The sequence below is a fragment of the Didymella exigua genome (assembly GCF_010094145.1).
Source record: "Didymella exigua CBS 183.55 unplaced genomic scaffold M421scaffold_41, whole genome shotgun sequence".
NCBI classification, from domain to species: domain Eukaryota; kingdom Fungi; phylum Ascomycota; class Dothideomycetes; order Pleosporales; family Didymellaceae; genus Didymella; species Didymella exigua.
The window spans coordinates 239,758-264,733 of record NW_022984815.1 but is presented as its reverse complement, the minus strand read 5'-3'; the positions used below and the strand labels follow the sequence as shown (position 1 = coordinate 264,733).

General features: G+C 54.8%; 12 protein-coding genes across 12 annotated transcripts; 4 read left to right on the top strand and 8 right to left on the bottom strand.

The window, feature by feature from the left end:
* Nucleotides 1-226: 226 nt before the first annotated feature.
* M421DRAFT_73168 (uncharacterized protein) lies at nucleotides 227-2,924 on the bottom strand (the record flags this gene model as incomplete). The annotated part of the gene is made up of 5 exons (XM_033596942.1): nucleotides 227-761; nucleotides 815-1,154; nucleotides 1,643-1,837; nucleotides 1,897-2,026; nucleotides 2,082-2,924. 5 exons carry the CDS (start codon nucleotides 2,922-2,924, stop codon nucleotides 227-229), a joined length of 2,043 nt encoding a protein of 680 aa, XP_033444465.1.
* Nucleotides 2,925-5,203: 2,279 nt separating this feature from the next.
* M421DRAFT_103983 (protein elicitor peat 2) lies at nucleotides 5,204-6,096 on the bottom strand (the record flags this gene model as incomplete). The annotated part of the gene is made up of 2 exons (XM_033586964.1): nucleotides 5,204-5,728; nucleotides 5,776-6,096. The coding sequence occupies 2 exons, from the start codon at nucleotides 6,094-6,096 to the stop codon at nucleotides 5,204-5,206; spliced, it is 846 nt and encodes a 281-aa protein (XP_033444464.1).
* Nucleotides 6,070-7,360, bottom strand: M421DRAFT_403850 (translation initiation factor eIF4e; the record flags this gene model as incomplete). The annotated part of the gene is made up of 2 exons (XM_033590269.1): nucleotides 6,070-6,601; nucleotides 6,649-7,360. Coding segments are annotated over 2 exons (936 nt in total), but the record flags the coding sequence as incomplete, so codon positions are not given.
* M421DRAFT_297255 (uncharacterized protein) lies at nucleotides 7,299-8,106 on the bottom strand. Its single transcript, XM_033589081.1, has one exon. The coding sequence runs from the start codon at nucleotides 7,981-7,983 to the stop codon at nucleotides 7,459-7,461; it is 525 nt and encodes a 174-aa protein (XP_033444462.1). The 5' UTR covers nucleotides 7,984-8,106; the 3' UTR covers nucleotides 7,299-7,458.
* A 562-nt stretch (nucleotides 8,107-8,668) lies between these two features.
* On the top strand, nucleotides 8,669-9,375 carry M421DRAFT_14286 (uncharacterized protein; the record flags this gene model as incomplete). Its single annotated transcript, XM_033587496.1, has 2 exons — nucleotides 8,669-9,139; nucleotides 9,190-9,375. Coding segments are annotated over 2 exons (657 nt in total), but the record flags the coding sequence as incomplete, so codon positions are not given.
* Nucleotides 9,376-9,417: 42 nt separating this feature from the next.
* Nucleotides 9,418-10,230, bottom strand: M421DRAFT_73141 (DUF1264-domain-containing protein; the record flags this gene model as incomplete). Its single annotated transcript, XM_033596940.1, has 3 exons — nucleotides 9,418-9,857; nucleotides 9,919-10,093; nucleotides 10,141-10,230. The coding sequence occupies 3 exons, from the start codon at nucleotides 10,228-10,230 to the stop codon at nucleotides 9,418-9,420; spliced, it is 705 nt and encodes a 234-aa protein (XP_033444460.1).
* A 917-nt stretch (nucleotides 10,231-11,147) lies between these two features.
* Nucleotides 11,148-12,296, bottom strand: M421DRAFT_9033 (uncharacterized protein; the record flags this gene model as incomplete). Its single annotated transcript, XM_033597849.1, has 1 exon — nucleotides 11,148-12,296. One exon carries the CDS (start codon nucleotides 12,294-12,296, stop codon nucleotides 11,148-11,150), a length of 1,149 nt encoding a protein of 382 aa, XP_033444459.1.
* A 227-nt stretch (nucleotides 12,297-12,523) lies between these two features.
* On the top strand, nucleotides 12,524-16,310 carry M421DRAFT_425044 (DNA repair protein rad5). Its single transcript, XM_033593953.1, has 3 exons — nucleotides 12,524-12,794; nucleotides 12,844-15,835; nucleotides 15,885-16,310. The coding sequence occupies exons 1-3, from the start codon at nucleotides 12,713-12,715 to the stop codon at nucleotides 15,961-15,963; spliced, it is 3,153 nt and encodes a 1,050-aa protein (XP_033444458.1). The 5' UTR covers nucleotides 12,524-12,712; the 3' UTR covers nucleotides 15,964-16,310.
* Nucleotides 16,311-16,494: 184 nt separating this feature from the next.
* M421DRAFT_9031 (uncharacterized protein) lies at nucleotides 16,495-17,288 on the bottom strand (the record flags this gene model as incomplete). Its single annotated transcript, XM_033597848.1, has 3 exons — nucleotides 16,495-16,734; nucleotides 16,808-16,839; nucleotides 16,931-17,288. The coding sequence occupies 3 exons, from the start codon at nucleotides 17,286-17,288 to the stop codon at nucleotides 16,495-16,497; spliced, it is 630 nt and encodes a 209-aa protein (XP_033444457.1).
* Nucleotides 17,289-18,784: 1,496 nt separating this feature from the next.
* M421DRAFT_296872 (porphobilinogen deaminase) lies at nucleotides 18,785-20,490 on the top strand. The gene is made up of 2 exons (XM_033589079.1): nucleotides 18,785-19,192; nucleotides 19,240-20,490. Exons 1-2 carry the CDS (start codon nucleotides 18,856-18,858, stop codon nucleotides 20,097-20,099), a joined length of 1,197 nt encoding a protein of 398 aa, XP_033444456.1. The 5' UTR covers nucleotides 18,785-18,855; the 3' UTR covers nucleotides 20,100-20,490.
* Nucleotides 20,491-20,613: 123 nt separating this feature from the next.
* Nucleotides 20,614-22,004, bottom strand: M421DRAFT_425041 (uncharacterized protein). Its single transcript, XM_033593952.1, has 2 exons — nucleotides 20,986-22,004; nucleotides 20,614-20,936 (listed from the first exon to the last, which is right to left on the bottom strand). The coding sequence occupies exons 1-2, from the start codon at nucleotides 21,578-21,580 to the stop codon at nucleotides 20,797-20,799; spliced, it is 735 nt and encodes a 244-aa protein (XP_033444455.1). The 5' UTR covers nucleotides 21,581-22,004; the 3' UTR covers nucleotides 20,614-20,796.
* A 1,071-nt stretch (nucleotides 22,005-23,075) lies between these two features.
* On the top strand, nucleotides 23,076-24,335 carry M421DRAFT_296916 (uncharacterized protein). The gene is made up of 2 exons (XM_033589080.1): nucleotides 23,076-23,268; nucleotides 23,319-24,335. The coding sequence occupies exon 2, from the start codon at nucleotides 23,440-23,442 to the stop codon at nucleotides 24,292-24,294; it is 855 nt and encodes a 284-aa protein (XP_033444454.1). The 5' UTR covers nucleotides 23,076-23,268; nucleotides 23,319-23,439; the 3' UTR covers nucleotides 24,295-24,335.
* Nucleotides 24,336-24,976: the final 641 nt, after the last annotated feature.

Sequence of the window (24,976 nt, the reverse complement as noted above, 5' to 3'; positions counted from 1 at the left end):
CACCAACAAGACGCTCAATACTATGTACAACGAGCGAAATCCTGCCAGAGGGGAAAATAAGTCGTGATCCGAGTCTAAACGCCAAACCGTGCTATGCTTTGAGATGTCCATCCCGCCCAATGCCATTGTCCGTACTCCCGCACCCGTGATGCATTAAACAATGAGTCAAGTAAGAATTACCTCGACTCGTGCAGATCCCTTCCGCGGTGTTGAACGGCGAAAGTGACTAGCTTCTGCGACTCTGCTGCAGCGCCATGACAGCCTGCTCGAGCTGTCGCAACCGCGCGTCTTTCTCTTCGTTTTCGTGTCGCAGGCGCTTGATCTCAGCACGAAGGTCCTCGTCAGCGCGATCAGAAAGCACAGAGTCAAACATCCGTTTCCGCTTAAGCGAAGGCTCCTCGCTGTCGCGGTACTCCATGTTGCGGACGTAAGGCGACTCCGACGCCTGTCGGCTCTCAATGGTTGGTGAGAGCTCCAGGGTGTCACGGCGGATCACCAGGCCATGCATGTCCGCCGACATGCTTGTCCTACGGTGTACGCGACGGATGTGCTCCGCGAGGTTCTCCTTCCGCGTAAAGCCGGCGCCAGAGCTGCGCTTGCAATCTGCAAACGGGCAGAAGAGGGACTTCTTGGTGCCGCCGTGCATCTTGTGCACTTCGCGTTCGTGACGCAGAAGACCACCGCTGTAAGTGAAGCCTTGCAGCTTCTCACATCCCTTGACGCCACACTTGTAGGGACGGTCGTGTTTGTCCATGTGTTTGCTGCGAGAATGATCAGTTGTGTGGCCTTGAAACGTGTGATGAGTTCGACATACCTCCATTCGCATTTGCGGTCGAAAGTGATGCCGGAGCACTCTGAACGTTTGCAGATCATCTTTGCCTCATTGTTGCGCGGTGGCTCTTCAGCACGCTTGTACGAGTGGTTCTTCCGCAGCGACCCGTCATGCTCATCTTGGGAAGATATGTCCTCAGAGTATTGTCTTGTGTGGGTGTTAGGGCTCGACATGGTCGTTCTGTGCTGCTCGCCCACGGGTGAGGGGAGATCGTTTCCTGCTATGCTGACCGGAGTGGGCATATCAGTGTTCGAGGTGCTAGAAAGGGAACGTTCGTGCTTGTGGTGGATCTGCGGTAATTGTATTGCGGATCCGGAATTCACTGGTGGCAAGGTGTTTCCCATGGCGTTGTAGAGGTAGAGGTTCGGATGTTGGCTGTGTGGCGGGCCTGAGGCGTTGAATATATAATCCGACAAGGCCGCGAAATCCGATTGTGGCGGAGCAAAGACCTCACTACCTGTTCCCGCTGTCCCGGTGACTATGATGCTTGGTGCCTGTGGAGCGTTTATCAGATGACGCGGACTGTGTTGTGGCAGTGGCGAAGAAGAGTACGGAAGCTGCCAAGAGGATTGGTCAAGACTGGGGCTAAGCTGCGAAAAGGCCGTAATCGTGGTAGCGCCTGTATTCTGGGGCAGATAGCTATTGTCGGGATATATGGGGTACTGTGTAGGGGCAGCCGGATAATAAGTACCTTGCCCAACGTTAGCTAACGATCGCCTGCCTGGTTTGAAACCCAGTTCGTGGTGGCCGCTCAGTTGACTCAAAGGGTAGGCTAATCCTTACCGGGAAACTGGGCTGTGCTGCCCGGACCAATCGGCGACAGGCTCGAGACTGTAAGGCTCGGATGCCTAGAATTCAAATGATGCCAATCGGATTGCCAGGTATCCGAGTTTCGTGCTGCTTTGAACACATCACTCTCAGGCCCCACAGGCATGTTGTCGCCCGTTTGCAGTTGCGTCCCAGGTTGCGGCTGCAGGCCAATCATTTCAAGGCCGAAGTTGAGGTCTGACTAGTTTAGCGACTGAAACACCCTCGTGAAGTTGAACGCAACATGCGAAACCTACACTCAGACGATCCTGGAGCGGTCCATGGGACACCAACGTGTTGAAGCACACGAGTGACTGGAACGCGATCATTGGTACCTTCTAGATCCGCAGGCGCATTGCCAGCACGATCATAAAACATCCAGCAGACCTAACGGCCTCAAGTCAGCAAGCGTTCCATCTCTAGCGAGGAAACATGAACATACACCCCACAACACAGCCAGTGAAGGCTTGATGGTCCAGGGAAAAGACATGCTGAGTGGTTGCGGCTTCTCCGCAAACCCATCGAGACAGGCCAGAAGCTTTCGTTGATTCTTGCTGTACCCGCCCATAGGGTGCAGCAGCTCGGCGCGCACTTTGCGCACCAATGCATTTTCGAGTTTTGCCTGAAGCCACAGCAGCAAATGCTCAAGATTTGCAACAAACGTCCCGTCTACATCGAGCCCGATCAGTTGGCCTTGTGCCGCAAGCCAGTTATCACCGAATTGTGACCGGCACTCCGACAGCGTCTGCAGAGCTGAAAATGTCGAAAGCAGTACCCAGTTGATCTCATACAGGGAACAGCGTTGGAGGATCGGCGAACTAGCATGGTTGAGAAAGAGCTTGTTGTCGCTCGCGATCGCCGTCAGAGCTTCTTCGACATTGCTGGGGTTGCTGTTCGCAGAACTAAGCATGCATGAAACCAAACGGACGCTTCTCTGGACGTACTGTTGCACCTCCTCGCCAGATTCGTTTGAGTACACGGACGCATCCGAACCCGGTGTGAGTAGCCTGAGCACTGGTCTAAACGAATTTGGCTTGTTCTTGCGGCACTTGCTAATGCGGTTGCCGATGTGCTGCGGCTGCTTTGCGTCGCGGGCTCCAGGTCGGGACAACCCTGGAATCCGCATCGACGCCTTTCGGTCAGCTTGGAGGTAGTTGCCAAGTCGTAGATCATCGTCGAAGCCGCTTTGCACACGTGTCTTCACGCGTTTTCGCAGTTGGTGGACAAAGTGAAGCACCTTGAAGGCGAGGAGGAGCTGCGCTTGGTTACGCGTACAGTTCCCCATTGTGACGCAGGTATTGGGCGCCAGAGATGCGAAAGCGAACGGACAAATGCAGGCTGTCGCCCCTCGCTACTAAGGCTATATCTATACATCGTCGACATGCTGGTGTTGCAAGGCTGCGAGCGCCTGTGATGTGCACAGCCGGTGTTCTGCTTCGAGATTTAGGGTGCCACGAGCGATTGGATTGGTTGCTACAGTCAGCACAGCCACAGCCGCCCCACCACAACTCAGAACAGGCTTCACTCAACGCTTCCCCGCGCCCTATCGTCGTTGACGTCCGGCGAAGGATTCGATCATTCCTCCAGAGACCGAGGCGCAGTATCCGATACCTCACACGGCGCTCTGCCAGGCGCACTCTGCTTGATCGTAGGCTTGTACACGGCCGTCTCACCGCCATCACCCAAAGTCGTTGCCTTGAAGATACCCATCCAGATTCGGTGCCGTTGTTTATGCAGTTTCGCTCGGAAATGATCGTGAAAATCTACGACCCCGCGAACATGATGAGCTGATTTTCACATGGATACCTACCCGGATACCTTGCGGCCTCGGCGACCCGAAACAGCCTGGAACACAGTTCTTGCACTGACGTCTCGCAGCCCGCATGATTCCAGATATGCCTGTGGATCCCTAACGACACATTGGACAGTCGTGGGTTTGTTTACAAACTTTTGTCACTTTATTATTGCCACGATTGTGGTCCATGGCAGGCGAGTACCTTGTAACTGCTTCGCTGTAACAAGGCTGAAAACCCCCGCGCTCAAGCCAATATAATGCACAGACACACTGCCCAAGTTCGCATTTGATAGTAAGAGCGCGCAGATTCGAACCTTTCCAGCTGTACTGATGGTATTATCGATGAGTGCATGCTGATGATGCTCTCCTACACAGTAACAGCGGAGCATCCCATATTCTCTGAGCGACATAGGACAGCACCAGACTTCATCAGCGTCAATCTCGACCTCCAGTGTCAATACAGCTCGTCCTCGGATCGCGGACGCACAATACCCTCCAAAAGTCAGACTCTCCGCTTTGGTTCCCTCACGCCCCATCTGCTTCATGCATAATGCAGCCTCACGCATGCCTCAAACGCGTCCCGAACACTAAGGCATCCTCGGTTCCTAAGTGCTGGAACGGGGCAGCAGCGAGGATTATCATTCTCAGAAGCTTGTTCGCGGCAGCAAATGCTTGAGTGCTGTTTCGAGTTGCAATCGGCCCATCACAGCACCGAAACAGACACTTCGGACGCCAAGGCTGCTTGACAACAGATGACTAGGGAAGCGGAGACGAGACGTGTGTTGTATGCGCAGGGTGATGCTGTTGAATTGTGGAGAGCTGTCAATGTCATTTGCCGGACATTGACAGCCCATTGCCTGTTGATAGTCTCGTAATTTTTCTTTCGGTTTCCTGTCTACGATTATCTACATGATAAGTTATCTCTTTTTTTGAAACAGATGCTTCTTCATGCCAAATATCCAACTCCAGAGCGCAATGCAGTGGAACCAACGCTATAATCCTCCCTTTCACATGCATCTCAAATACAGCGACAATTTCCCGATTCAGGATTGCTCATGCAGCAGAGCGTTAGCGAATCAGACAGTGTCTCACGGCGCTGCTTGGGGGGGATGTGTTTGGGAACGAGGGATCCGCTTGTTGTTGGTAAGTGGACCGAGGGGATCCTGTTTGGTATGAGGCAGCGATGTCCGCGGGAGCGGACGATGATGCCGGTTTTTGAACGTTGAGTACGTTAGCTCAAGATTGTAGCTGGATATAGTGAGGACGTGTGTGGTCTTTGGTGATGCTCGTTGAAATGGGACCTAGATTCTTTACGCATGTCGTAGCATATCAAGTCGTGTTAGTGTGGTAGCTCTGAAATCGCATGAAGACTGAAGACGTGGAGGAAAGTCTTTATTCGCAGACATCTGGCAACCTGCAAACGACTCGAGACTGTAAGATGATGTATGTGCTGTCACCGGGTTTTCCGGCGACATTGGACCTAACACTTTTCTCAAATCCACTGTTCGTTGTGTACTCCCGTCGAGGATAGAGAGGATTGTATCCTAGAGTATCATCAGCCCAATTCCACAATCTACTGTCTCATTCCATTGGGATTGAACAATCGACGGAATAAGTCAAATCAAAGAGGAGACTAGTCTTTACGCTACAGAAGTTGTACTGTTGATTTGAACAGTCGATATAGTACAGCATCAGCGCTCTCAAATCGGATGGCTGACCATGCGTCGTGCAAGGTTCATCTTCTACACTCGCCCTGTCCATCGATACATCTATCCTCTCAGACCGAGCAGGAAGCTGCCGCCGGACTTGCCGCCGTCAGACCCCGTACCGCCACCGGGCAAGTACGAGACGTTGGGATTCCTGGCCAGCATCTGTGCAATGTCCTTCTGGGTCTCGATTCTTCGGATCATGATCAGACCGTCGCCGCTCTTCGCCACAGCCTTGGAAATGGTGTCGGCAGCCTCGGCTTCACCCTCGGCCCGAATGACGTTGGCCTGTCTCTCCTGCTCGGCCTTCTCGACAACGAATCGCGCGCGCTCCGCTTCCTGCTGGGCAATCTGCTTCTCCTCGACGGCCTTGGTGAACTCCTTGCCGAAGGTCATGTGTGTGATGGAAACGTCCTCGAGGGCGATGTTGAACTCGTTGGCGCGCTTGAGCAGATCGGCGCGGATCTTGTTGGAAACAGCCTCGCGCTGGGTGATGAGCTCGGCGGCGTCGAACTGCGCAACGATGGACTTGAGCACTTCGTTACCAATGGAGGGCAGGACGCGCTCGTCATAGTCGAGGCCGAGGTTCTGCATTACGTCAGCGCAGTTCTGGTTGTTCTGGATAGTTGCCGCACCTGGTAGATCTTCGGCAGCTGCTTGACCTCCGGGCGGTGCAGCACCCTCAGCGTCAGGGTGACCATCTGCATGTCCTTGGATCCGGTGGTGGTGCTGATGTTCCTCGGCCGCGTGCGGACATCGAAGACGATGGCGCGCTGCAGCCAGGGGACCAGGAAGTGTGTACCCTCGTTGACGACCTGCTCCTTCACTCCGGACAGGCGGTCGAAGATGACGGCGCGTGTGCCACCCTTAACATCGTAGATGGACGACTGCGCGAAGGAGAAGGCGACCGCGCCGGGGACGACCCAGCGGAATATCGAGCTCGGAAGGGAGGCCATGGCGCTGTGTGCGGGCGGATGGGCGTGTTCTGCGCTGCGGCGAAGCGATGGCGTTGATGTTCGCGCGGGAAAGTGAGGAGCTGTCATAGAAAGCACGGACCTCATTCGCCGCCCACCATCACACTCAAACATCAAGATGTGACAAATGTGTATCTGAGCTGGGTATGCATTGTTCTGCCCGCTAGTGTATGAGCCTATGTGGTCGCAAGCCATGCTCAAAAAGAATGCTGAGCTGCCTCAAGACAGAGCACGTAGGCGCGCATCGCTCAAGTCTCGACAGCCTACGCCGCAGTCTCCTGCGCAATGAACCCCTTATGCTCGTTGTGCGCCTTGTACCAGTAGCTTTCCTCCTTCTTGGGCTGGAGTTCCGGCGAGATCTTCTCGAGGATAGCCTTCAGGAGCTTGTCCCGTCCCGCTTCGTTATCTGCATCACGGTTCCAGACAGCAATCTGCACCGCGTTCCAGCGGACCGAGTACGACAGGCCGCAGATGTCGTCGTTAAATGCTACGGCACGTCAGTAAACACCAAACTGCATCTCGCGGTTCACTTACAGGCACGCTTAGTCTCCACAGCACCCTGCAAGACGTCGCCGACTGCGAGCAAGCAGAGTTCGTGCCAGAACTGGGGCGCGACATCCTTGCTAACCTTGAAATACCAGGCGCCACCCCGCTCGTTGCGTGGGTCTTCCCACACCGGCTTGATGCCCATGTGGAACAGATGGATCGAGTCTCGTAGCTTCAGGCTCTCGACTGGGATGTTGTTGAAGTGCTGGTAGAACTCCTTGATGCTGATGATCTGCTCGCCGAGCGGCTTTGGTCGTGATGCGTAGTCCTCTGACTGTGGTGTTCTGTCCTTTGGGCCGCTCTGCTGTCCCTTCTCCGCCCAGAACAGCCAACGGAAGCGGAACTCGGGCACACGGACAGACTTGAAGATCGAGTTCAGCATGGCAGTCCCCCGGGCGGGCGATGCTGTGGCAGACTGCTCTGAAGCTGATGCCGGGGGCAGGCTGGAGGTGCTGAGCACCGGGAAACGGCCGGCCATTGTGGGAGTGGGAGGTGAAGTTTGGAAGTTGAAGGCGATGGTGTGGAGATTCTTGACGTCCGCTTGAGCAGCGAAGATGCGTTTGCGGTTGGCGACGGCGAGATCGTTGTTGATGTCACTTGTGCTTTTAGTGAGTGGAGCTCGAGGAGCCGCGATGTGGCTGATAACTGAAGACCTGAGAAGACCGAGGACGTGCCGTGTGCCCTTAGGTTCTGCCTTAGGCTTGCGTGTTGGAGTCGACGTGGAGAGGCTTGTCAAGCTTGTCAATGTTAGCGTTCTGGCCTGCAGAAGCTCTGAGCATGCCGATCAGACGAGCAGCTTCATCCATTGCGAGGGATGCGCAGGTAGAGAGAACATATTGGGTTGAAATGGTGACGCAATGGAAGAAGCAGAGCGAGTTGATGGGAAACATTCAGCAGCGAAAGATGAGCGCAGGGTAAGGTGTTCGAACACCCCAGCCTCCAAAGTATCCGTCGTCGACAGTAGCAGCTTTCACGATAGCGAGAAGTGCTATTGTCTGCGGTTCTACAGGAGGCTGGGTGTGACCGTGGTGAAGGTGAATGCCAGCAATCGGCAGGGCCGGTGAAGAGTCGCTGCGCCTGATCGTGACGGACCAAACCGCATCTTAAAAGCAGCCCATGTTGCACTTCGAGGTTGTCCTCTGTCCTGGTATTTATGACTCTTTGAAATGGCCATTGTCGTGGATGCCAAGACCTGATATCAGGCGACGGTGCAGGGACCAGACGAGCAGAACGATGTTCATACCTCGAGCCTGGACAATAAAACCAAACACAGAGACCTTGCAAGATGGGAAATAACAGACACTTGCAATCAAGTTTGTACATACCGAGTCAAAGCCCCGAAGGTATCTCGTGGCGGGTGTATATGACGGCCTTGTTTCGTTACCCCGCGGAAGGTCGAAGTAGCACAGGACACTCGAGGGATAGAGGAAGAAGATGGCAGCACGTCAATGAAGAGGTGAGGTGAGGTGTGGTGAGACTTGGCCAGCTGCTCTCATTAAAGGAAACGGACGATCGAACAAGTCAGCAGTGGTAGCTGCAGCCGCCTGTTCTGGCGTTTCAGCGCGCCGTTTCACGACCCCCTGCTTGACACCAAGAAGAGGCAGACAAGAGGCCACGCCAGAGGCCCGCCAAATGGCGCAGGCCAACCGCCAACCGTGGCGTCGCGCTTGGCGGGGACCACGACAGCTGCGGGCCGCCCATTGGCCCTGTCAACCATCTTGGGCCGTAACGGCCAAATGCTGGAGATGCTGGCTGCGATTGATGAGCGCTGCTGGCCGCGTGCTGGCGAAGGCTCTTCGCATGTGACGTCGTGGGTTGCATTCGAGTTCGAACTCTGGCTCGCACCTGAGACCCCCGCGGCGTAGTTCGCCCGCTTCCCCCAAATTTGACGAGTCCTGCGGTCTCTCTTCCACCAAAGCCCGAGACAATTCGGGAACGACCAACTCCGCAGCACCACCGTGCTACTCGTATGCTTCCCGCTACTGCAATGCCATCCCCTGCTGCTCCACTCGCCCACCGGCGCAAGCGCACAAAAGTTTCTCCCGAGAACAGCTCTGGAGGCTCTGTGTCCAGCAAGCCAGACTCCACTGTCAAAGCTTCGAGTGCGCCCGCTGAATCTACCGATGCCAGCGAGCTCAACTCCGGCGACGAGAGCAGCGAGCTGTCCGAGTCGAGCGAAGAGCCCAGCGACTTGAGCTCCAGCGAGGACGACGATGACATTGACGAGACCACTAAGATGGACGCCGAAACACCTGAAGAGCCAGAGGTCGTGAATCTGAGGGCAAACAGAGGGCAGAAGCCTACGTACAAGCTGGACGAAGAGGGTCTGGGTCCAGATATCAGGACTTTTCTCAAAGATTTTCTACCGCAGCTGAAGGCCGCAAACGAAGAGCTCGAGGCCGAGCGCAAGCAGGGCACCCTCAAGAAGCGCGAAATCGACGCTGTGGACGGAGAGGACGATGAGCAGTATATCGAGATGGTGAGAATTTCATTGCCAGTAAGGGGGTTTTTCAGACTAAGAAGTAGCAGAACCTCGGCCTCGGTGTGCTCAAGATGAAAGACGGCGAGGACAGCTCTACAAGCGGCAGCGATACCGAGATGAGCGATGACGAAGACACAGTAAATGAGAAGGATGTACTGGGCAAACTCATGGGCCAGGAGAAGAAGAAGGATGCCGCCGCTATTCAGGAAGTCAGCGACAAGCAGGGCTCATGAGGCTGTCAGTCATGGTCATATCAACTATGGAGGCAGTGCTATCTACGACTGCTTCTCGCCGCTATGCCCAAGGCCACCCTTTGCCCACGTAGCGTCTGCATTCCTGTGGATATCCGGAACCTGGATATACTCGCGCACCTTCTTCTTGCGCGTGTGGTCCGTTCCAAAGCGCTTGTCTCGATCCTCCATCACCTTGTCGAAGTTCGGCATCTGATCAGCCGACGTGTAGCTGGTCATTAGTTGCGGTGGGCCAAGAGGCAGCTTGTCGCCTCGATCAGTCTGCCAGAGATGGTAGATCTTTCCGTAGAGGTGGACTACTTCCTCCATCTCCTTGTTCTCAGCAAGCTCCCACGCTACTTCTGGAACAGCTCTGGGCTTGGGCATGATCAACATTCCGGATTTGACTTCAAACACGTGCGAGTGCCACAGCTTCTGCTCCTCCTCGTCCAAGGACTCGTACAGATGCGGCTTGATCATATACTCTAGTCGGCAGATTAGCAAGGAAATGATGCACAGGAGGACGGTCAATGGCGGAGAACCTACCAATACCGATTATGCGTGCTGGCTGCACAGGCGAGTCGTACAAGATACACTGTCTTACATCGTCATTGAGATGTGCGCAGTAGTGGTTGGCCTCGACAGCGTCGCGCGTGGGGTCGTGTGCGTATGCGTGGAAAGCATTAAGGTGTGCGCAGATTCTCTGCACAGGATCGAAGTTCTATCCCGTTCAGCGGTCAGGAAAAACAAACGATGGAATATCATTACCTGAACAGCAGCGGCGCCTGTCTCCAACGTTTTGTTCATCAAGCTCTCTGGCTCGCCGGCTGTCTTGTTGGCTACCGGAAGGGAGTCCATGGTGTGGCAAGCTTTGTTAGGCATTTGAGATAGTTCTGTTATTTCCCAACAATCTACCTGATCAATAGTGCTTTTCAGTTGCTGTATCTGCGGACGAGAAGATCAGTTCATAATTATGGAGATTGACGTCATCGTGATTTGGATTGGTCACAGCATAACACCGCGGTAGCAACCACCACATCGCCATGACCTTTCAAATACTATCAGTTGTCGTTCTCAATATTTGAAGTGCTACGAGGTCTCATGATGACTAAAATGAATACGGGAGGACAACTGTTGTGCGAGACATGAGGGTTTAACAAAGGGCCATGCCTTCTACAAAATATGATATTGGTGCAGTACTGGACAAATCAACAGCTCAATGTAATGAGAGTGAACATGAGGGCCTTGGGATATATGCCTTCATCTTGCTGCCGTTGTCGAACACCTTGGTAATTCGGCCGTCGCCGTTATACTTGATCACTGCAGGACTTCGCGCTCACCAGGACTTGTCTGAACAGTGATCGATTCGCAAGCGCGCACAATTGGCTTACTTCCACAATTACCACGCCATGAGCGACTTCATCCTGAGTCTACCTCACGAGCTCCTACTCGCCATTGCCTTCGCCCTCGACAAGAGCGACCAATGCAGCCTCGCCCTCACCTATCGCCAGTTTTCCACCCTCGCACATGAGGCACTTGTGCGCAGTGCAATCGTTCCGCAAAACGGTCTTCAAGCCTACACCACCATCCTCAGCAAGTATCCAGGACTGGCTGCCTCTGTGACTCAAGTCGAGATTCGCAGATCAAGTATGATACGGAATCTGCAGGTGTGGGATAAGACCGTCAATATACACCGAGTCAACACCCGCTGCTCGCTGGAGCTGACTCTCACCCTGCCGAATACCACGCATCTGTTCCTCAACAAGTCTGTCCTCTTATAGCTTCCTCCTTGAATACGCCCAGTACGCCTTGGCGGGCAGCTTCCAATCGTTCTTCCTCAGGCTTGGATCGAAGAGATCAAAATCCGCCTTCTGCAGCCTGTCCAGCCAACCCTGCGTACTCACGCTGCCCATGAACACGCCAAACGCCTGCTCGACCTCGGCGAGCTGCTGCTCCTTGCCCGCATCGACCTGCTCGTAACGATGCTCCTCATCGTTCTGGTGCTCGAAGTCGTGGCCCAACGTGCCCTCGGAACGCAGCTTGGCCAGCATGTCGCGCGCCGTGATCAGGTGGTCGTTTGCGCGCGTGGCCACGGTGAAGACGGCGTCTTTCAGGCCCGGTGCGCTGCCGCCTCGGCGGAAGACGTCTTCCTCGCGCACGTTGGCGTCGGCCATGACGTCGAGGGGGAGCAGCACTGCGCCCTGCGCCGGTCCGCTCTGGCCCGTTATGTGGCCGCTTGTGCCGCCTGGTTGGGGCTGCGGGAAGGCGATCAGCGGCACACCGCGCAGCACGGCGGCAATGCCTGTTGCTTTCCCAATGTGCGAGGCGATGTGGTCGGTTGTGATGCTGGCCTGGGGCAGGCTGCTCAGCGTCAGGTAGAGGAGCGTCGAGTACGTGTTCTCGGCGTAGGTCTCGAGGCTCTGCAGGGTCGGGTACGGCGGATTTCCCAGAAATTGCTCGCGCGTGCTGATGATGCGGTGGAACCAGTTCTTGCTGAGGCGGCTGCGGCCCTGGGTGCGCGTGTGCAGGGCCTCGGCGGCGTGGGCGAGCAGGATGGCTACGGGCTCTTTGGGCGGCGACCCGGCGAGCGCCTTTGTCACGGCGTCCCGCCAGAACTGCATGCGCATCATGCCCACGGTGGGCGTGCTGGTCGTGTCGGCCACGCGGGCGACGTCGACGTTGAAGGCGCGAATGGCGAGGTAGGCATCGCGCGAGGCCGGGGGGATGAAGGACTGCAGCACGTGCGAGGGCGTGTCGTAGGTGCGGATGAAGTTGGCGCAGTAGGCGCGCGCCCGCTCGACCTCAGCCTGCGAGGGGCGTGGCGCGTCGGTGAAGCATTGCGATGTCTGGATGCGCCGCTGCTGTGGCTTTGATATTGTGCATGTGCGCCGGATGGGAGCTGCTCTGAGTCTTGCAGCTTGCATCGAGAGAGGACTATGCAGTGGATTACAGGACGCTAGAAGAGAAACACCAAGGCAACACGCAGCGCACAATTACAGAAGTGATGGATTGTTCAGTGGTCAGCGCAAAGAATGCACGATAATTCGCTGATGACGCCGTCATGCAGATCTAGCGTGGAAGGCGCGTCGCGTGGCAAGTCGCGTAAAGTGCACTGCTTTGGATCCTGGCTGTTTGTGCTCACGACGCCATGGAAAGCTCTCATCCAGACGAGCGGCCTGCGAAGAAGCGCCGTTTCTTTGCAGAGCACTCGTCTCCCGCCCAGGGGCGCGAAAAGCATCGCAGCTCGCCTCCGCTGTCCCCGCCACAGGCACCACCGGGCCTAGTGAATGTGAAGGATGAGGAAGAAGATGCCGCGGCAATCGATGGCTTCGACGTCGGGATGCTCCAGGCGGTTGTTGGAGAGTTGCCATATTCTACGCTTCAGAAGTTGAAGGATGTCAGCAGCAGCAATGTGGAACGAGGTGATTACCACCACACTCGTGAGTGCAAAGATCGTGCTAACTTACCCAGCAATCAACCTGTATCTTGACGGCTCATGGGCCAACGCACCTACTCCCGCTGCCATCTTCCAGCCGCGCCCTCATGCCGTCCAGGCGACAATCGCCAGCTCACTGAAGCGCATCGAGTCCGAGGATTCCGTTGCCTCGCAGGGGTCTGGCACGTCGATTCCAATGGCCCCCATAGTCCGAGACATGCCCTCGAAGCGGTACATTGGCTCATTTGGCGTGGTCGGCTGGGCGACAACAAGTGGAACGGGACTGCTCAAGCACGGTGAGAACGTTTCCATCGAGCGCTACAAGATGCAGCCAAAGGGCAAGAAGCGCGTGGTTACGCTCAAGAAACAAGACGTCGTCGTCAGATTCACCAACGAGAGGGGGCAGGAGGTTGGAAGACTGGAGAACGACTCGGCAGCCTGGATCTCCGCCCTAATCGACCAGAAAGTGTGCTCCTTCGAGGGCAGCTGCGTCTACGTGCCAGACCGCATTCGCACGAGCGACACTATATACTTACAGCTACATGGCTACTTCCTGCGCAGCGCATTCGACAAGAGGAAGTTTACCAAACCCGAGGACAACAGGGAGGTCAGCTTGTTCGAAGAGAAGGAAACGTCAGACGAGCGTGACTTGAGGATGCGGCAGGTCGGTTTGGTGAAGCTTTTCGAGTCCATCAACCTGCACCCGTCACGCCAGAACGAGACCACGGCGAAGCACAAGCGTCAAGGTCTGCTGCAGGCAGCAGAGAGCGCCGAGAAAAAGGACGAGAAGCCAAAGACAGCAAACGGGACGTCTTCGCCGCCGGGTGAAGAAGCTGAGGAGGGTGCAGAGCTAGAGCAGGATCAGCTGGACTCGCTGTACAAGAAGGCACAGTCGTTTGACTTCAATACACCCACCATGGAACCTGCAGACACCTTCGTCATGGATCTCCGAAAGTACCAAAAGCAGGCGCTACACTGGATGGTTGGAAAGGAGAAGGACCAGGCACTCGCCGAACGAGAAGTCTCCATGCATCCGCTGTGGGAAGAGTATCAGTGGCCGGTGAAGGATGTCGAAAACCAGGACCTGCCCACTATCGATAATCAATCCATGTTCTATGTCAATCCGTATTCTGGCGAATTGTCGCTCGAGTTCCCAAGACAAGAACAGAACTGTCTGGGCGGCATCCTGGCTGACGAGATGGGGCTAGGCAAGACCATCGAGATGATGAGCTTGATCCACACGCGCAGGAACCAGCCTGATCAGCTCGAGCAGGCATCGGTGCCAAAGACCCTCCCACGCCTCAAGAAGAACAGCGCGGACATCGAGCCGGCGCCATATACCACGCTCGTCATCGCGCCAATGTCGTTGCTCGCTCAGTGGCACAGCGAAGCTGAGAAGGCGTCAAAAGAAGGCACGCTCAAAGCTATGGTCTACTACGGTGCGGACAAGGCCGTTAACCTCCAGAAGCTCTGCTGTGTATCTAACGCAGCCAACGCGCCAAACGTGATCATCACCAGCTACGGCACAGTGCTGTCCGAGTTCAACCAGGTGGCGGCCCAGGACAGCAACAGAGGCTCGCACGGCGGTATCTTCTCGCTAGACTACTTCCGAATCATCCTGGACGAAGCGCATTACATCAAGAACAGGCAGTCGAAAACTGCCAAGGCTTGTTATGAACTGAGCGCGAGACATCGGTGGGTGCTTACCGGCACGCCAATCGTCAACCGTCTCGAAGATCTGTTCAGTCTGGTGCGCTTCTTAAGGGTCGAGCCATGGAGCAATTTCTCGTTCTGGAAGACGTTCATCACGGTGCCGTTCGAAGCGGGCGAGTTCATCCGAGCACTCGATGTCGTACAAACTGTGCTTGAGCCGCTTGTGCTGCGCCGAACGAAGGATATGAAGACGCCCGATGGGGAGGCTTTAGTTCCTCTTCCCCCAAAGTTCGTTGACGTTGAACACATTGTTCTGTCACAAGACGAACGAGATGTGTACGATCATATCTTCCTGCGAGCAAAAAGCGTTCTGACGCAGAATGCCGAGTCAGGAATGCTGCTGAAGAACTACACCACCATCTTCGCCCAGATCCTTCGGCTGCGTCAGTCGTGTTGTCACCCCGTCTTGACTCGAAAAGCCAACGTCGTCGCCGACGAGCTGGAAGGCAACATGGCGTCTGACCTGGCAAACGGCCTAGCTGATGATATGGATCTCTCCAGTCTCATCGAGCGCTTCACCGCCGACAGCGACCAAGACGTCAACAAATTCGGCGCGCACGTCCTTAAGCAGATCCAAGACGAGGCTGACGCCGAATGCCCGCTGTGTTTCGAGGAGCCCATGGTCGACCAGGCCGTGACCGGCTGCTGGCATTCAGCATGCAAAGAGTGCCTCCTGAACTATATCAACCACCAGCGCGACAAAGGCGAGATCCCGCGGTGCTTCAACTGCCGCGCGCCCATCAATGCGCGCGACGTCTTCGAAGTCGTGCGCCACGACCACATCGCCAATGACCCCACACACAGCTTCGCCAGCGATGCACCGCCCGCCACGCAAACGCCGCGCATCAGTCTCCGCCGCATCGGTCTCTCCGGCAGCGCAAAAACACAGGCCCTCCTCACCCACCTGAGGAGGAATATGAAGCAAGACCCCAAAGGCAAGACTGTCGTCTTCTCGCAATTTACATCCTTCCTCGACCTCATCGAGCCCGCGCTGCTCCGCGACCATATCCCCTTCTTGCGCTTCGACGGATCCATGGCGCAAAAGACGCGCGCCACAGTACTCGCGGAATTCACGGCGTCGCCGAAACCGCTCGTCCTGCTGCTGTCCCTGCGCGCGGGCGGCGTTGGTCTGAACCTGACGTGTGCGCGCAACGTGTTCATGATGGATCCGTGGTGGAGCTTCGCGGTCGAGGCGCAGGCTATCGATCGCGTGCATCGCATGGGCCAGGAGGGGAGTGTTAGGGTGGTACGGTTTGTGGTCGAGGGCAGTATTGAGGAGAAGATGTTGCGGATCCAGGAGAGAAAGAAGTTCATGTGAGTTTGAATGATGTTCAGAGGTGTGGAACGTGCTAACATGTGCCAGTGCGAGTAGTCTTGGTATGATGAGTGAGGACGAAAAGAGGGTGCAGAGGATTGAGGATATCAAGGAGTTGCTCAGCTAGAGCGGCTGTAGTCGACTTCGACATACGATATGCGCTACGAGCCAGATTCGCGACTCTGAAGGACTGCCGGCTCAGCATAGCATTGGTCCGCGACGCCAGTGCTGCGGACATCGAAGGATGGAGGAGGTCCAACTACGCATCTTCCGAATCTATAATGAGCAGCAGGGCTTCTACAGTCCCACAGAGCGCACCGTGGAGTCGACATAGCGTAACAAGCGCATAGCAAGCGAAACAGTATACGCATGAGAAGTGGTTTTGTTACATCTACCAGGCCTCACTGTGTGAATCCCACGCAGTGCAACTCAGCCTTACAAACCACAGTGTCAGCTAACGCCCTAGACCCAGCGAAGACTTATAAACGTTGATCTATTTGGTGCTGCGAATACACAAAAGATTCGAGGTATTGCATTTCCTGCCACAACAAGGAGCTGTCAACCTATCCAAGTTCAAACAGGACATCATATATTACACTGCAAAGCTAACCCAGGTGTGGGAGCAGGCTTCCAGCACGCAACAAAACCCTCACTTCACTCACTGCTCAACATACTTCCTGATATCCGGCGATGCCTTCCCATCCCTAGGCCCCGTGTATCCCTGGCCCGTCGCCGAGCACCCAGGCACCACCGCACAAAGCGTCTTCATCAGCCCCTCCCTCATGAAATTGCCCCCGACGAGCACCAACCCGCCCTCAGTGACGTACTTTTGCAGATCGAACGGCGCGCGGACAACATCCTCGACCAGTTCGAGCGGCCGCGACGTGTAGTTGGGCGGCTGGCGATAGAGCAAGGACACGTAGCGGTGCGCCACGACGGACAGGGACGTTAGCGGCATGTAGCGGACCTACGTCTTGGGCGTCTGCGCGGCGATGCACGACGGCTGCACGTCGTAGACGATGTGATGCAAGAACTGGCGCAGGAGGGGGAGCGAAGGGCCGGGCGCGTCGGGGTCGACTTGGATGTAGGTATACTTTGTGGCCGCCGGGTCGGTGTCGGCTTCTGGGTCGAAGGAGAAGATGGGTTCTTAGAGTGTTTCTGGGAGTTTTGGGTGGGTGGTGTGGTGGCGTCTGGGGCGGGTGCTGGCTTATAAATGACGGTGAATGAGTTTCCGAGGTTCTCGTTGATGTTGCCGTATTTGACGCGCAGATCGGTTGTGGGTGTGAATCTAGGCACGGAATCTGGGACTACTTGAGCTGATTTGAACTTGTTCAATACTTCGGTCGACCAGGCAGCAGTGATGCCGGAAGCCGGGCAAGACTGCCTGTTCGCAAGCAGAGGGGAGGTATAGGCTGACGCAGCGACCAGAGCGGAGAGGATGGATGTCTTCATTGTGTGAGGTGATCAAAATGTGTCTTGGGCAGACGTGAGTAGGTTGTAGATTCGCCCATGCTGGAGGTAGGATTGGGTATGTGACTTCGAGATTTACTCTATCGCAGGCACGATGATGAGTGACACAGGTGCCCAGCCATGCCCTGATAAGGTCGTAGGATACTGTGGTATCTGGACAGAGTTCCGTACTTCGAGAGCCACAGTTTATCCAGCATCAGCGAAGCGGATGTCAAGATCGCTAAAGATGTACTTGTTCTGACCACTTCGAAGCGGATGATGGCATCGTTGGTAACTTTAACGTACACAAAGTCAGGGCTCAGACTGGCAATATGAAGTCGCTCACGTCTGCCCAACTCGTCAGGAGCGTGATCTTGAAGCTTGAGGAAGAGCAATCGACAGATCTGGCATCCCTCCACTGCAAACAGCGTTGCCAACTGGACGTAGTACTGGAATCTACGGCTACGGTGTACTGCAGTAGGCAACAGTAAGCAGCGGTAATTATATTGAGCCGTAGCCATACAAGAAGTAGCTGTAGATTGAGGCGTAGTACGGCAGTACTACGCCAAAATTTAGTGTTTACTTTAAAGTACAATTATTAGGGTTGTAAAGCTAGGAATAGAGTCTGTTGGCTCTTTTGTGTTAATGCCTACCTTTACAGCAGTAATAATAGCATTACTTTGTACACTTATAAGTTCAAATCACACTCTAAGCACTTCCTAATTATCTTTGCTTTTTAGCTTTGTTACGTGCACAGCAATACTGAAGTACTACGCAAATTACCGGTATCTAAGCCTACTGTCTGTATGCCACACATGTTACGTAGGTTTCGGGACGCTACGGTTGCCTATAATTGCCGTAGGTTACGGCAATTGACCCTTACCGTAGCCGTATACGTCCCGTTGGCAACGCTGGCTGCAAACAACTTGAGAGCTGGTTCCGTGTGGTGATCAACCCAATTGTGAAGGCGGCCACCGGCTATTCGACGACACGGCCTGAATATCACGTTGGTAGCTGGTATAGTTTGCATGCATCTTCACGGCAAGACTTAGTGGAAAGATTGAGGGCTGAGGCGACCGCAGGAGAGTGTTGCTTGACATGACACGGCACAGCCTCGTCGTAGCGCTTACTGCAAGAAGCTGGAAGGGGGCGTCGAATCCGCAGTCGCATGGCTCATTTCGAGGATTCAGTCGTTCGGTCTCGCAGCTTGGGCATCCTCTGGAAAATGCTTGTCAAGGTCGTGATCGACTCCCGAGTCGCGTGATTGTGTGCGAGTTCTAGCTGCTTTGAGCTATCGACAGGTCGCAACGATGCCCTCAAAATGTTGTGAAGGGCCAGATCTGTTAGGCCGAACAAGGTACGGTTATATTTGCTTCATCGCATAGGGAATGTTAAGCTTGTCATCAGGTGAGGCTGCTTGACGGCGGAGGCGTACCTGGCGCTAACTAGTGGGGCTGTGACGTGACGCCGAAGCGTGCCCCGCGATCTCCAGAGGCTCAGCGGAAAGAAGTTTACAGCTGCAGCCGCCTCCTGCCGCATTGACAGTCACTCCTTCCTCGTACAATTCGCCATGGCTTCAGCAACAGCTTCAGATCTCCAGACGTCATCGCAGATCACAACACAGGGCTTGAACACCTCGGCAAGCACACAATTTTCAACTGTCAACATTGGCACCCGCAATTCCGCTCTTGCTCTGATCCAGGCGAATGCCGTCAAGCAAGCCCTAAAAGATGCCTATCCAGACCGCACGTTCGAGATCAAGCCTGTGATGGTGCAGGGAGACAGGGACAAGATCACGCCTCTACAGCAACTTAGCCAAGGCGAGAATGCAAAGAGTCTGTGGACTGGCGAGCTGGAGAGCATGCTGGAGGCGGGCGACCTGGATATCATTGTCCACTGTCTGAAGGGTATGGAAATCAAGGCTTGACAGGCTAGATTTGCTTAATTCACACAGACATGCCCACCCACCTCCCCGATAACCTCCTCCTCGGCGCCATCCTCGAGCGCGAAGACCCCAGCGACGCCCTCATCATCTCGCCCCGTCTCCCGAAAGAGACTACACTCGCCACTCTCCCGCAGGGCGCCACCATTGGCACATCTTCAGTCCGCCGTGCCGCTCAGCTACGCAAGCTCTACCCACACTTGCAATTCGCTGACCTGAGAGGCAATGTTGGAACGAGGTTAGGCAAGCTAGATGCCGAGGACTCGCAGTACTCCGCTATTATCCTGGCGACTGCTGGGCTGAACAGGATAGGCTTCTCGAATCGCATCAGCCAGAAGCTCTCGAGCTCGACTGGCGGTATGCTGCACGCTGTGGGACAAGGCGCGCTGGGCATTGAGATCAGGAAAGATGACCAGCCTATGCAAGACATGCTCAGCAAGATCCGGTGTGAGCGCACAACGCGAGCATGCGGTGCAGAACGCGCGCTTCTGCGAACACTCGAGGGCGGCTGCAGTGTACCCATCGGTGTTGAGACAACATGGCGTGGGGGCAAGGGCCTCGCGGTTGGCACGCAGCCAGCGAGGGACTACGACAAGCACGGTGCAGCTCTTGAGACTTCAGAGCCGGACCTCGATGATCAAGAGCTGGTTCTCAAGACACTTGTCGTCAGCGTAGACGGGACAGAGTTCGTCGAGCACGAGGCTGCGCGCAAGGTCCGATCGGCAGATGAAGCCGACGCCTTTGGCAGAGATATCGCAAAGGTACTGACCGAGAAGGGTGCAGGAAAGATTTTGGAGAAAATCAAGGTTGAGAAGCAGTGGGGAGCCAAGAAGCAGCTGGAGGCCATGGGCGTTGCTCCAGGCACAGCATAGACGGCAACGTGGTCATGAGCACGCATGCTTGATACCCAGCACAGCAAATCAATTGAGTCGTCGCAGGAGATCATGATGTTATGCCACATGGTCTGAGACATGAGGAGTCATTTGCGTACCTCGGCAAAGCCAATTTACCGTCAAAATTCATGAGTGTTTCTGGTGTCAGCAGTCTTGACGGGCCGTTCGAAAAGCATTACAGCACCCATCGATTGCAGACGAGCATCAACACCGCTCTCGTTGTTTTGGCTCGCGAATACTGACCGCAGGGGTGGAGGCAATGCTGATCAAGATCGATCAGTCCATCTGGTTGGCGGAGCACCCTTCATTGTGTAAGTTGCGCGATAATCCACTCTGGGCAACTTAGGCTCGAAGAAGGGCTAGTCTGAGTGCTCGACGTTAGTTCAATTCAAGGTTCTCAATACGAGGTGCGGGTTCGAGGCTAGGCAGAATGCAGACGAATGGGTGAGGCGAGACTCGAGAACTAGATGGTCACGGGATGTTCTTGAGGGCTACGTATATGGTGGCTATTATTGATGGTTGACTACAGAAGTGAAGTTGATAGGGTGATCACTGCAGTCCGCTGTGGTGAAGGATGGGTTCATCGCGCACTGCGGATGTCACTTCGTGATCTTGCTGCGAGATTCCCGGCGCTGACCAGCGGCTATCGGGTCGATGCCGTTTGCTGTTCTGAGGCTCACAAGAATAGTGCGAAGGCGGCAGCAAGCGCGGGTACGAGAATGTACGGCATCGTCTGTGCGGTGAGACCTGCTGCACTGCTCTTAGCCTGTGTCTGACCTGCGGCGGTAGCGCCAGAGGACGAGCCGGATGAGGAGGCTAGATGTTGTCAGTATTTGTACATTGAGGTTGCATGAATTGGACTCACTATCGCCCTTCTGTTGCTGCTGCTGGGCCCGCTGGGTGCAGAAGGTCGTGAGAGTGGTGTTTGATTTCATCTCGGTCAACTTGGTCTGCGCGGTTGCGATTTTGGCCTTAAGCTTCTCGATACCAGTCTCGTTGAGTTTCTTCTTCTGCTCGTACGCAGTCATGGCGGTCGCGTTGCCTGCCAGTGCAGCAAGCTTGGTCAACATCTTCATCTGGTTGCACTGGCCGATGGTCTTTCGCTCAGCATTTACGACGGCGCATTCACTGACAAGAGTCGCATTAGACTCCATAGTCTTAAGCGTCTCAGTAGCATTTGCAGCCTTCGCCTTGATAGTGTTGACTTCGGCGGCGTCGAGTTTGCCCTGAGCGACCCATGCATCAAGCTTGGTCTGGTTCATGGCGAGCGCAGAAAGAGCATTGAGTTTGCGCATCTTCTGGCATGACTTCTTGAGGGCGCGCTGGGGATCGTTGGACTTGGTGCTGTTGCCACCATCCTGCTTGCGAGCTTCGAGGCTGGGGAACTCAGCGCTGGGCCAGGCGTAAGACGTCGCGGCGAAAGCGAAAAGAAGAGCGAGGAGGACACTGAATGAACGCATCTTGGATATTGAGAATAAAATCGGACCGGCCGGTTAATGAAGAAGAGTATGAGAATTGAAGGAATCGCCTGCGATGAAGTACTAGATGGTTGACTGGATGAAGATATTTGATACTTGCGGCTCTGCCTCTATATACTCACAGAAATAGTCATACGTACTCGTAGACATCCACGCGGCACTGTTATTTGAAACTTGACAGAAACCGCTGCGTGAGGTCGCACTCAGCAGACGTCGGTGGTGCCCGTGTTGCTGACGACGAGTATCGAAACATGAGGCCGAGGACGGGTGGTGAAGTATCGCCGAACCGGGGGTCAGGGCGCCATATTGTGTTGATCAAGCACTGGTGTCGACGAGATGGTACGCGCCGATGCTCAATCTTGAGACCAGTCGCACAGTTGGGCTGAGATCAGCTGGGGTTGTCAGCGTTTCAGGTGCCGTCAGAACCCCAGCCAAACTGAGCATTGGCCTACGCGTCTTGTTCCGGACTCTGTTTCGCCTTGTGCGGTATGCAATGCTCACAGCTGCCAGCCGCCACCGAGCCGCATGTCATGCGAAGGTCGATGGCATTGTCTGTCAGTCGCAAGTCCCTTGTCAGACACCTGTGACAGGATGATGAGCGGACCCTGCTGAACGAAGTTATAACTACCCCTTGTCGGACCTGATTTCGAACGTCTGCAAAAGTTCGTCGGTATGATGTTGTCCGGGAATGGAACCATTGAAGAACCCTGCGATGTTAGACTGGAGGTTTCCACCAGCTGCATAATAGATCTATCCATACCTAGGCTATACTGGTGGCCCAGATCAAGCTCAAGCCGGTCTCCTGACAGACGGCGGACACCAGCTCATTGCCACTTGCGAACCTTTTTTCACTTCTTTCTGTGCACATCACGCGCCCTTCCTTGTTCCTTCCTCGGCTTTCGTGTTCGTTGCGCGATGACGTAGCCACTTGTTGCCCAGCCCAGCGCAATAACGGAGGCATGCACCCAGTGTACCACGCTGTACTGTTGTCATCCACCGAAAATCGTTCACAAAGCTATCCTTCTCGTGGAACCCAGGACAGATCTCGTGAGGATAACTTCTTGGAAGACCCTAGAAGCCTCAACATGTGTTCCAAGGAGCGTATACACATGCAGCATACCTCCGCGCCTTGCGACACGAGTCGACGAAGCGTTTGCTATTAATATGCTTCTTCTGGCGGTCCAATGAAGTGGGCTGCGATGTTTTGAGACGTGGTGGTCGAGAAGTTATGCCTTCCTCCTGATTCGAGTGTCACGCTATCACTATCATAAACTTCAAGAAAGGCGCAAAAAGGCGCACCGTCTGACTTCAGGAACTCTGCAGACTCGAGATGCAAGCTTCACCTCATACTACAGGCCTCCTCCGGCCGCCCTGGCCCTGCCAGCCTACATTTACACCATCCAGCTCCGAGGTGGAGTGTCGATAGCTACTCTCAGCACGAACGCATTGCAGACAGCTTTATGGAGATCACAACTCTGCAGCAGGCTCAAGCTGAGTATGAGCTGAGCAAGTAAGACTAGCTCTCTAATCGCCCCAACGTGCGAACCCCGCTTGCGTGTCGAGTAGATATCTCCAACTATTCTGCGGAGACTCTGCGCTCCTCCCTGCGGTGGAAGCAGGTCTTCGCGGATATTTGAACGATCGCTTGGAACTCACAATCCTGCGCCTTGGTATTGCAGCTACTCTTAGGCTGATAACATTCGCTGACGAGCACACGCAGCGATACAAGGAGCATTCTTAGTTCTTACCGACGGGAATCGCTTGCATTTCGTTACGGGCGGTCACATAGTAATTGCGAGCCACAGCCTCTCGCAAGTCAGGTTCGATTTGGAGGACGATACATGGTCACTCATAGGAGACACGGATCGATCGACATGATATCGATCTTCCAGGAAATCCCCACCAGCGAAGCTTCTGAACGAGATTCGGAAAGCCAAAGTGCATTCAGTATTCCGACTCTCGGACGAGACCCCCGAACCTCCCACCTTTCAGCAGTTTCAGCACCGGCAAAGCTATCGTTCTTTGCAGGCGTTCCTCTGACCACGGAGGATGGACACAATATTGGCGCCATCTGGGTCGCGGATCCAGATGAAAGACCACCATTGGCTGCCTCCGAGGTCGAATTCCTAACCAATACTGTACGAAGATGTGTGAACTTGCTGGAGCTGGCGAGGGAGCGTAACTTTCACGACAAGTGGACGGCTATGCAGGAAGAACTCGAAGTATTCCTCCAATCACGCTCGTTATGTGCTTCATCACGGGAGGAACCTCGGACTTGGGAAGGGCGCAAGTCATCGAGGATGAAGGGAGCCATGGATAAGTCAGAAGAACATGAAGTGAAGCGGATAAGACCCGGGCCGCTGACAGGTGTGAGTGATCCACCAGTCGAAAGTAGAGAGTCACAAAGACTGGTCGATACCGAGACTGAGCGCGACCATATCCACGCTAAGTGCGACGACGCGGAAGACGCAAAGCCGTTGACAGCCAAGCGAGGAAAAGATGGTGAGCGAAAGGGCGAGACGGCAAACTGGAAAGTCTTTCGAAGAGCCGCTGAGTGTCTGCGCTCTGCCCTGAAAACTGACAGCGTTGTGTTAGTCGATGGCCTTATGGGCTACCATGGAGAGGCACAGTCTGCTGCCGAGCCAGAACAAGAGCTTGAGCGCGAAACCGTGCATCCACCTGCCCACCTTAATTAGTCGGCATCAGCGAAAGCAACGAGTAACCGACCGGACGATACGGATGGTATTGACAATCCACACTGGCCAGATTCACCCTGTTCATACAGCAGGATCTTCACCAGCGTGGAGTACCTGAAAGGCATTTACATCGAACAACCCGCCGAAGTTCTCGGTATCTCTGGAGACAGTGAGGTATTGAGATTGGAACAAGTTTCTGGATCTACCTTGGGCTTGAAAGACATCGATGAAGGCTTTTTGCAAAGACTGACGAATCGTCATTCCAGCGGCACAGTATGGAACACTAGTAATTCTACCTTCAATCAAGCTAAGAACAAGTCTCTGGTTGATATTGACTCAGAAGAAGAGGAACTCAGACTCAGCTCCGACTTTCAAGAATGTTCGCCAACTCATATTCCGACCACTCACAGATCTGACTTCGCTTCAGCGGCTAGGCACATGCTTTGCGTGGGGAATGAAGTCTATTTTAATCTTCACCGATGCCGCAGATCTGGGTCCATCAAAGGTATTCCTGAACGCTGTGGAGTCCGAGACTGCGCAACATGATGCATCGCATGTTGCAAAACAGAAAGAGACGTTTACCTCCTCTGTGAGCCACGAACTGAGCGTGTATCCCCTTCGAACGCAATTCTAGAGACTAAGTTTTGAAGGACCCCCCTTCATTCAATCCTGGGTACAGTAA